The sequence below is a fragment of the Rhincodon typus genome, chromosome 10 (genome assembly GCF_021869965.1).
Source record: "Rhincodon typus isolate 14 chromosome 10, sRhiTyp1.1, whole genome shotgun sequence".
NCBI lineage: Eukaryota > Metazoa > Chordata > Chondrichthyes > Orectolobiformes > Rhincodontidae > Rhincodon > Rhincodon typus.
The window spans coordinates 39856966-39868594 of NC_063341.1; the positions used below are offsets into that span (position 1 = coordinate 39856966).

At 39.5% G+C, this 11629-nt stretch overlaps 1 protein-coding gene across 1 annotated transcript in view; it reads right to left on the reverse strand.

Annotated features, from left to right (window-relative positions):
• stil (STIL centriolar assembly protein) overlaps positions 1-11629 on the reverse strand; it is a 46832-nt gene that overhangs the window by 8731 nt on the left and 26472 nt on the right. Inside the window, exons 9-13 of the mRNA XM_048602373.1 lie at positions 10038-10188; positions 7904-8013; positions 6316-6430; positions 4409-5497; positions 282-468 (exon numbers count right to left, since the gene is read on the reverse strand). Coding sequence (XP_048458330.1) covers positions 282-468; positions 4409-5497; positions 6316-6430; positions 7904-8013; positions 10038-10188 — 1652 coding nt within the window. The remainder of the gene's footprint in view (positions 1-281; positions 469-4408; positions 5498-6315; positions 6431-7903; positions 8014-10037; positions 10189-11629) is intronic.

Below are 11629 nucleotides of genomic sequence, written 5' to 3' on the forward strand. Positions count from 1 at the left end.
GAGAGCGAGAGAATGAGAGCGAGAGAATGAGAGCGAGAGAATGAGAGCGAGAGAATGAGAGCGAGAGAATGAGAGCGAGAGAATGAGAGCGAGAGAATGAGAGCGAGAGAATGAGAGCGAGAGAATGAGAGCGAGAGAATGAGAGCGAGAGAATGAGAGCGAGAGAATGAGAGCGAGAGAATGAGAGCGAGAGAATGAGAGCTTTTATATTTCCCCAGTGCACAAAATATACAAAATCAAAAAAGAATTCTTCAGTTCATATGCTAGATATGCTATTTCACCTGTGCTTACTGCAATGCTGACACTTTTTTTCATGTGGATTCCAGGAGATGTCTGGGTTTCCATAGCAACAAATTCCATTTGCTCGCCACAGCCAGGGAGACAGTCAGAAATGCCAATATTTTTAGAAGAGCAATGTGTCACAGGAGCTGCAACACCACATTGCTGCCTGCCCAAGAGTCGTTGAATCTGAGCAAAGCAAACAAACAAAGTTAGCTGAAGAATGTAAATGATTTATTTGATATTCACAAAACCTTGATGTTTTAAAATATTATTAGATTAAGATTGAAGCCCTTGGATGTCAGTTTATTTTGCCATGGATAGGAGGGTCTGAACTCATTGGTTGATTCAAGTGCCCTCTCTTCCTTGTGAACATATGTTACTTACCAGAGGCCCATAGACCAAAGGGTACTTCAGGATTCTCCTGCCTCAGACAAACAACTAGAACTTAGCCAAGTGAAAATGCTGGTGCAGCTGAGATTTATCAGGACCAGTGGCTTGCAGCATTATTTGGAACACAAGGAAAACTCCAGTCCCAATCCACATCTTCATTTAATATCACACAGCCAGGGTGGTGAGTCAACAACATTGTTAAAATGTGCAGTTGTTTGTAGCAGCTGTTATATGGTACAGAATCAACTCAGTTACCGTTTCAGCTAAGTCACCTTGAAACCAAAATCAACTGAACCCCCTCTATCTTTTGAAGGGGAGAGGGAAAAGTCAGCATTTGGTGAGGCAAATGAAAATTCTGAATTCGAGCTCATGCTAAGCAAATAAAAGGTACAACTATAGCACACAAGAGATCAGGTGTCTCGGAGAGGAGGGGAGAGAGAGAGAGAGAGAGAGAGAGAGAGAGAGAGAGAGAGAGAGAGAGAGAGAGAGAGAGAGAGAGAGAGAGAGAGAGAGAGAGAGAGAGAGAGAGAGAGAGAGAGCCAAGTGATCATTTAGAATGAAAAACTCCTCAAAACTATATAAAAAGGTGTGACAAGGCAAAGAGGAAGGCCTCTGAACCACTACAGCTGGTAGGGAAGTTGATTCTGTGCATTTGTGATCACCTGCACCACAGTCTGGCTCACTGAGTTTATCAATTTCCACCATACTCAAGACTATTCGAGAACTATGATAAGCAATGTAACCTACTATCATTCTATGTCCTATATGGATGGTTTAATGATTTGGTGGTACAATCCATTAGCAGTAAAATATTTGTCTGATGTAATTAAAAGTGGGCAATGATCCATGAACTGAGCAGCATGTTTTAACTTGGACCCCTGGTTGTTTCTTATAGCGTGATATACCTTCAGTCTCTTGGAAGAACACATGCTTGCAATATGCCAGTTACTCAATGTTCCCATTATCTGAACTGAACAGGAAAGGCAAAGCACATGTATGCACCAAATGTACACAGTCTCCATACCCCAAAATATTTAGCTGAAACACACCAGCTTGTAGTCATTGTTGTACTGTAGAGAAACATGGCATTTAATATGCATACTGCAAAGTCCTACAAAAATCCTATCAAATTCGTGGCTAGCTAATCAGTTTTAGTAACTTTTTTCATGGGGGGGGGACAACATTGTCCAGGACACAGACAGAAATCTTCTGTTCCTTTTTGAATAGAGTCATGGGATCATTTACCATGACCAATGAACAAAGTGATCACTGGAGACTTGGTGGAGGACAAAACAAAAACCTCCCTCGTGCAGAACTTTATAATGCATAGACATACAAATCTACCGTTGGGAAGAGAAGGTGGAAGCAAGATTTAAAAAGATAATCTTTTCTACTGTTATGATTACAGGAGCAGATAGGAACAATAAATGAGAGGCACTTTCATAATGGAAAATATAGTAAGATTACTTTAATAGCTAATCCAGACAAAAATCAATGAGGTTGCAGGATTTGAAGGAGTGGGATGGTGTGAAGAAGATGCTACACAATTTAAAAGTTTCTGCAATGCCAATACATAATATAACGGAAATCTGCATTTTCCGTTCCAAGCAGTAATGCGTGTAGCGTTTTTATCTTGTTGCACATGCAGTATATGGAATAAATTTGCTGCATCATAATAGGCAAATTGCTGGCACATTTTAGATCTTTTTGGAGCCATGGTAAGTGAAAAGTAAAACCTGTTCCCGATTCTAAGCTTTCTGGAATTTAAAAGAAGAATCGAAAAAAAATCATCAACGGCCTCTGTTATAAATGACAATATTAACGAATCAGTTTGATTTCAAGCATATATTTCCTTACCGTACTCTCTTCTACTGCATGGCTGGCTATTTAATGAACCCTTAATGCTTAATCTCTCTTTAATAATTAATTATATGTTTGATTCCAACAATCAAATCTAATCAAAACCTGCTGTTCAAAATTCAACTTTTACTACATTTTCTTTACCTAACACCTAGATTAGGTGGATTATAGGGAGATGGGTCGGTGCGATGCTCTGTGGGTCGGTGTGGACTTGTTGGGCCGAAGGGCCTGTTTCCACACTGTAGGGATTCTATGATCTATGAACACCTGTGCTCATGGATTTACACCATCTCAGAGACAAGCAACTTTTTGATTTTCAGATTCTCATTTTGCTTCCAAATCTCTCACTGAATATGTCTGTTTGGTAGCTTCCTTTGAACCTAAGACTATTGTCTCGATTCACCAAGCAGTGATCCCTGCACTCTGGTACACTGCAGAAACTCAGGCAACCAGCAAACAACTATGCCTTGACCCCAAGTTCTCGTCACCTGTTCTGTTTTCCTACCTTGCTTTCTTACTCAAAAGATAGTCTTCAGAAGTTATCAAAGGATACCTTCTGACCCATAGAATCATACAGCGTAGAAACAGACCCTTCACTTCAACTCGTCCATGCTGACCAGGTTTCCCAAACTAAACTATTCCCCTTTGCTTTTGTTTGGCCCATATCCCTAAGTCTTTCCTGTTCATGTACCTATCCAATATATTTTAAACGTTGTAACTGTACAGCATTTACCACTTCCTCTGGCAGTGCATTCCACATATGAACCACCCTTTTCAATCTCATTTCCTTTTAGGGGAGTTCAAAACAAGAGGGCATAATTTTTAAGGTGAGAAAAGACTTGCTATTCATCTTATGATTTTATAAACCTCGATAAAGTCACCCTTCAATCTTCTACTGTCCAGCGAAAGGTGTCCCAGCCTCTCCTTTATAACTCAAACCCTTCAGTCCTAGCAACATTCTTGTAAGTCTGCTCCACCCCCTTTCCAATTTAATAATATCCTTCCTATCGCAGGGTGACCAGAACCGTAGATAGTACTCCGTGGCCTCACCAACGACATCTACAGCTGCAACATGACATCCCAACTCCTATACTCAATGACCTGGGCAATGAAGGCAAGCATGCCAAACACCTTCGTCACCCTGTCTACCTGTGATGGGATTTTCAAAGGAACAGTGTATCTGCACGCAGAGATCTCTTTATTCCACATAATTCCCTAGGGCCCAACCATTAATTGTACAAGTCCTGCCCTTGCTCATCTTACTAAAATGCAACACCTTATAGTTATCTAAATTATACTCTATCAACTGGCCCATTGGCCCAGTTGATTAAGATCCTGTTGAATTCTTAGGTAACCTTCTTCACCTGTCTACTATACCATCTATTTTGGTGTCTTCTGCAAACTTACCAACATGCTTCCTATATTTTCATTCAAATTGTTGATACCAATGATAAACAGAGAACCCAGCACCGATCCCTGCAGAATACAGTTGGTCACAGGCCTCCAGTCCGAAAAGCAAATCTCTTGCCATCAAACCAAATTTTGTATCCCTTGGGATCCAAGGATCAATGTGATCTAACTTTACTAACTAGCCTACGACCTAATACCACCCAAGGTGATTCAGCATCATGCTTTCTTTTACAATGTATCCCTGAAGCCCTCGGGACATTTTATAACATTAGAGACATGTACTACGCCAACTCATCATCATATAATGTACTCAAAATCGTGACCTAAATGCACAAAATGCCAGCCTATTAATGTTTGCTTTTATTTGGGAGTGGGGTAAGGAAAAAAAAAAAAAAAAAAAAAAAAAAAAAAAAAAGGACCAGACCAAAGACAAGGACAGATGAAAAACTTCTTAGAGTCACTTTACCTGAGCTTGGAGGAGCTTTAGTTGTCTATCCTGTTCCACAAGAATCTTGTAAGCATTAACAGGCAATCCCATTGTTACATTTCCTTCTTGGTCATGCTCTAGTCTTCCGATGGGAAAGTGTAAACAGGCAGAAGGTCCTGTGCACGTTTTACACCGATTTAGTGGAGGAGTGTAGGAGCCACCAGGTGAATTCATCAAACTGCTGTTTGAAAGTGATGTGCTTCCTATTTGTCCAGGTAAGCTCTGGTTTATTGAATTGTTATTCGCACACACAATACTACAGTGAGAATTTGGTAAACAAGTTTGTGGGCATGATGTAGGACTACATTCATGACAAGGTAGTGAGTGGATTCCTTTTGAGCCATACGCTGGAGTATTTCCTTGCCAATTAGAATTCGATGAAGGTCCACAGCAGGGTCCATGACGTTGGCAGCAATTACAGTAGCTCGTTGGGTATGGCATGTGAAAGTGTGGTGGAAATCCTAAATTCTGCATTTCAGAAGGAGAATGAGATGGAAAATTAGGAATGTACTGTAACGAATGTTGACTGGATTTGTTGGGAGAAGTTGGTCCTTGTGGTTGCTGTGTGTCAGACATAGATTGCCGAAGCCTGGGAGCAATCCCTCCTTTACTCAAAATAGGATTCTTTATTGGATCAGCTTTATCAGTGGACATAACCATCTTTGGTTGTTCTATAGAATTGTCGGGTGAAGGTCCACTTGGAGGAGTAGAGCAGGACGACGACGACGACGACGACGACGACGACGACCCAGGACTCTTCCTGGCAAAATGACTGCTTTTTGATTGTGACTTTGTTGTTTTTTCGTTACAAGACTTAACAGTTGTTGTTGATCCATGTGAAAGAATCAGATTGTGTTTTAATGGAGGAGGTACAACTTGGGACATCACTCCCTGCTGCCCATTTTTGGAAGGTTGTTTGCTTGCATTAAAAGTCCTAGATGCTTCATGGGTTTTCATTGTCTGTTGCAATTTATTTTGTTGTACTCTTGTTGGAGTATACTTTGACTCTATAAAACTTCCATCAAATACAAGTGACAGCTCAGGCACAGAAGGATAGACTCTTGGAAACTGTGTTAATAGAAAGGAAGATTACAATAAATGTGAATATGCATTCTGGAAATTAAGGCATTTAATGTAGATAGCAACTTTCAAATTGGAAACAAAGTTTCTGACAGTTTGACCATTTCAACATCCAGAGTGAGTGCTAGGCTCTTGTTATATCATGTCATTTAAAATCAGAGTCCAATTTACATAGCATTATAGCACTTAAATTTTAATCATATGACTCATTTGCATAACAATTAGTGCTAGGGATTAAAAAAACACACTGGAAATGAGGCAAATTTCCAACCGTGAGCACAACAGTTGTAGATTGAAGTGTGCCTCAAAATGCTCTTTGGGTACGTGGTATATTCAAAATGATATTCTTAAGCTATACACTTAAATGGTTGAATATAAAATCATGTTAAAGGAACTGAATTACAAGTGGGCTAATCAAATTTTACATGATCACAAGCATCTTCTGGCAAAAGGCAATTACTATAGCCCTTTTTAAAAAAAAAAGGAAGTGAAGAGAACCATCCTATTATGGGTAGGTGTTGTGAGGAATTTATGTTTGGGAAAAGATCTGCAAAACTGGAACTTGCTTAATCCAATCTTTAGGACTTGAAAGTGCAGTCTTCCAGCACATTTACTGCAAAAGATTAGTTTCTAAAAAAGGTACTCTCTCATTCTGTATTTTGTAAGTTACTCTTTAAATCTGGACTACTGACCATAGTAAATACCGGCCCCCCCAAAAACACATGCTTAAAATATTCCATGCAAATACTTTAAAAACAATTAATAATAACAACAACAACAACAATAATAATAACAACAACAACAACCTTTTGTCCAACTGGGTGTGGACTTGGTGTTGGTCTTGGAGATAGGTCATCTTCCTCAACACCAGAATCATTGTCACCAACTGATTTTTTGTTTGAAAGCATGTCACACTGAAGGCTGTAAAAGAAAGTTACTGATTTATTCAGTTTTTAGTAATATAATTCAAATCTCTACTGACACCTACATAAAGCAACAGATTTCCAATCTCAGCTCATACTCTCAACTTGAAACAGAATGGAGAGTTGAATTTCAAATTTAGCTGAAATTCTGAGCAGAATTATTAGACTTTAGCTTATATGCTTTTAGCCTCATCACAGCTCAACAGGAAAGCTAAGGAAACACAACCCAAGGGAAAAGAAAGATTGCTCAGCTTTGGCCAGAAATCTCAGAGACCTGAATACTTTGTATCAGATCAAACCAGTCATCTTCATTCACGAAGACAATATTTTTCTAAATCAGCAGTGACACTCAATTTTTAATCATCCTGTCTACACTTAAAATACAATAGCGCCAATTTACTTCTCATTTCTGGAATGAAAGACAAATCAACTAATAGACTACGTCTTATTTGAAAAGTAGCATATAAATAACAGATATATCAAATTTGAATAATGAGAGTTACTTCCAAGCAAATTCTGTAGCAACATAGCTAGAATAGAGACATCCATCCAGCAATGTGGAAAATCAGTCACTTTAACCATGGTTAGTCATCTACTATTGGTGCAACGTAACTAGTATACATCTAAAGGATGCATGTAAAAAAAAAAACCATTAACTGTTTTGTTACAGAGCCTCTCAAATACACTAACTGTATCACTTGAGGGACAGGGGAGCAGTCATAACTGGAAGTTACACACCATTCCAGCTTTGACGTTTGTTTGCCATTCCTCCATTGTCACTAGGTAAAAATACTATTTGTGCCGTACCAAACATTACTGTCAGAGTACCTATAATACATGGATTTGTAAAAACTACAGTTCAAGAAGTTTATCGATTCGACTATGGATGGGTAAGCGTTGTCCTTGAGAGATACCCCACATCCAAGAACTTTTTAAAAAAATTGGAGCAGTATATAAACAGGAGGTTATTATGATTGTACTGTGTTTCCCCTCCTTACTTAGCTCTGTATTTCTTCATTATGGAAGAAAAAGGCTCATAAGTAAAACAGAAATGAATTAAAATGAAGCTGACTATGTTCTGACAATGTTCTTGTGACCAAACCACAAGGGAGTCTTAATATAAATCTCAGATAGTGCTAGATGAAGTCCAGGGAATCATCATCATCCAAAAGGTGTTCACATACTTTAAAAGGGTGATGACAGCTATTTAGACTCCTTTGTGCTACCTATGACAGGCCTGAATGAATCACAGTGACCAAAGGAAAATAATTTCCATTTCAAGATAATGCACTAATATTCAAAGATATCCTTAATGTATAATGTAACAAATATTTAGATTGGCAAATAGGCATTTACTGCAGAGTAGCATGATATTAACACGGAGGTGCACTTTTTTCTGTTAATAAATGTAACAACTTTCCAAATGCAGCTGAAATATCATCAGAAATGCACTATGTTGAACAATACTTACGGCGTGCCCATAATATTGCTAACCACTTCCTTAAATAAATCACTTTCTGGATTTTTATTTTCAGCACTTAGTTCAAATTCAGTGAGCTGTTTTCCTGAAGACTCAATGCTCTGAAAAAAAAATTACAAATAAACAGAATTGAACTGGCAGGTGGGGAGCACCAAAGAGACACCTAGGGGTACAGGTTTATTGTTCTTGAAAGTTGCATCACAGGTAGACAGGGTAGTTTAGAAGGAGTTTAGCATGCTTGCCTTCATTGCTCAGACCACTGAGTACAGGAATTGGGATGTTGATGAGGCCACTTTTGGAGTACTGTCTACAGTTCCGGTCGCCTTGCTAATAGGAAGGATATTATGACATTGGAAAGGGGGTGGAGAAGACTTACAAGAATGTTGCTGGGACTGAAGGGTTTGAGTTATAAAAGGAGAGGCTGGATAAGCTGGACACTTTTCACTGAAGCGTAGGAGATTGAGCGGTGACCTTCTAAGAGGTTTATAAAATCATATGGATAAGGGAGTTCAAAACTAGAGGGCATAAAAATCAATGAGATCATGGCTGATCTGATAATCCTTAACTCCATTTTCCTTCTTTTATCCCCAATAACCCTGGATTCCCCACTGATTAAAAATCAGTCTACCCCATCTTTGAATATACCCAATAACCCAGCTTCAAACAGCTTTCTGCAGAAAAGAATTCCACAGATTCACTCAAGAAATTCTTCAGCTCTTTTAAAATGTGGGACCCCTTATTTTGAGATTATGCCCTCCGGTCCTTGACTCTCCCACAAAAAGAAACAACTTTTCTGCATTGACCCTGTCAAGCTCCCCAAGAATGTTGTATACTGTCTCTCATACTTCTTTATTCCAACAAATACAGGCTCAATCTACTTAACCTTCCTTCATAAGACAGTCCTTCCATATCTGGTATCAGCCTAGTGACCTTTCTTTGGATTGCCTCCAATGCCAGTGCATCTTTCCTTAGCTGATTGCTTCACTTCCTAGCGTGTAGTTGGAGAAAATAACTGACGTAACACTATATTTTGGCTAAAAAGATTGACACCATACAGAAAACTTGACATTTTATTTAGGAGCTGCATGCAGAAATCAAAGAGTTGAAGAATACATCCTCAAAAGGTCTCTGGAGGTGACTATCAGATTGGGAGGAGGTGCCTTTGTTAGTTAACCAATTTTAGTTAAACTCCAAGAATGGAATCAAGTAATGGTAGTTTTATAGACAGAACAGTAATGCGACCATGCAGGAGGTCCTGTTTTCAGTAACAGGATACTTCTAGCCAGGCAGCGAGTTATATAAAACAAGCAAGCAATCTCTGGTTTTGAAACAGAGAAACTGAACCTCAAATCTCAATGGAATAAACTGCTCAATAGCTGCAAATTCATGTAGAGAGCAGCAGGTCAGCATTCCCAGAATTCTTAATTTGTCTGTGAAACGGATGGAGGTCTAATGGAAGGTAAAACTGGACTGTATGCAAAACAGCAAGTCATTCTATCAGCCATTTGCCCATTGATGTATTAGGATAACATGGTACATGTTGATAATTTATTCATTTGTGGCAAATTCATCATCTATTGCTCATCCCTAATTACTCTGGAGAAGATGGTGGTAAAGAGTTGCCTTCTGGAGCCACTGCAGTCTATGTGGTAAAGGTACATCCGTTGTTGGAAAGATAGCTCCAGGATTTGATATTGCGATAGTGAAGTAACACTAATACGGTTCCAAATCAGGCTGGGTGTAGGACTTGGAGTAGAATGTGCCAGTGGTAGTGTTCTTATGTGTTTGTTACACTTATTCTTCTAAGTGGGAGGTTGTCAGGTTGGAAAGTGTGATTGAAACAGTTTTAAAGAGAACTTCAATGCATCTTATTACCATTGGTGATGGAGGGAAAGAATGTTTAGATGGGGTGCTGATCAAATGGATCAGAAAGTGACATCAGCTTTGCTGGAACTGCAATTATCTAGATAAATGGAGATTATCTCTGTCACCCTCTCCCAACTGGTGTCTTGTAGACAGTGCACAGAAAATTAGATAGAAAACTTAGCATCAAATTGACTTTTTGAAAAAATGTTTACAGTAACAAAGAATGCAATGCTTCCCTTGAATAAGCCCATATACTTACTGTGCAAAGATTTAATACTTCTGTACTGGTAAGCAGCTGGAAATCTAGTTTCTGATGCTCATGGCAAGGATGGATTTCATAGAACTCTGGCTGTCTGTGCGTAACTGAATAGACAACTAGAAGAAAACGTTTCTGTTCAGTCCAGAAAACTCTAAACAAAACAAAAAACAGAGGTTACTTCAAATGTATCTTGTAGATATTGGAGAGGTGTTTGAGGCAGATTAGCCACCCTGCAAATTATTCAGCATTTGACTAATGTTTGCAGTCAGTGTCAAATGGCTGATTGAAATTGGAATTTTATTAAATGATAGCTGCCAGAATGTTGGCTGCTCTCTGCATTCTTTTGCTAAAGAAGGGGCTCGAGTCCTCAGATTGAGAAAAGGTTTGCAATTCCATCTTTAATAAATTATAGCTCTTTTATTAAATACAGGAAATCAACCCCAGGTTGTAAAAGAAAGTTAGAGTGCAGAGGTCAGGAATTCAAATTCAGCTGTGAAATTGAAGTTGATAAACCTGATCATCCATGAGTTAGCACCAAAAGGTTACAATGCAAAGTGTCAAATGGTTCAAAAAAAAAAAAAAAAAAAAAAAAAAAAAAAAACAGCTCATTTACTTTGCTGATGAGTACAAAAGAAAGCTTTACTAAGCCCTACAAATCAGTTTTCAGTAGGGTCTTCAACTCTGGGCATCATACTTTGCAAAGGATGTAGCCTCACCAAGGACTGACAAAGGTGGTTTATTAAAATAGTACCAGGGAATAGGGATTTCAATTAAAAAGAAAGGAGAATCTGGGATCCTTTTCCTTAGAGAACTGGTTTAAGGAGATTTAGCAGAGATACTTAACAGCAGATTTAATAATCAAAATTACAAATGATTTTTTGAAAGAATATGTTTGCATTGGCAGGAGGATTGGTAACCAGAGGTAACAGATTCAAGATAATTGGTAGAAGTGGTAACACAGTGTGGAGCTGGAGGAACATAACAGGCGAGGCAGCATCAGAGGAGCAGGAAAATTGACATTTCAGGTCGGGACCCTTCTTCAGGAATGGGGGAGGAGGGGGAAAGAGCTGGGAAATAAAGAGAGAGGGGAGGGGTGGGGCCAGGGAAAGGTAGGTGGGATAGCGATACGCGAGTGCAGGTAGGCAGTGGTGGGGATTGGTTAGTGAGATGGGAGGGGTGGATAGGTGGGAGAGAAGATCACAGAATCCGTACAATGTGGAAACGGGCCCTTTGGCCCAACAAAGTCCATACTGACCCTCACAGCATCCGACCCAGACCCAATCCCCCTATAACCCACCTTACCTACACATCCCTTAACCCCAAAAGCAATTTACCATGGCCAATCCACCTACCCTGCACATCTTTGGGCTGTGGGAGGAAACCCACGCAGACACAAGGAGAATGTGCAAACTCCACACAGACAGTTGCCCGAGGCTGGAATTAAACCCAGGTCCCTGGCACTGAGGCAGCAGTACTAACCACTGAGTCACCATGCCTCACAAAACTTAAGACCGCGATAGCTGGGAATCGAACCCGGGTCAACTGCTCGGAATGCAGCTACGCTCACTACTATACCAATGTCATTGCGATGG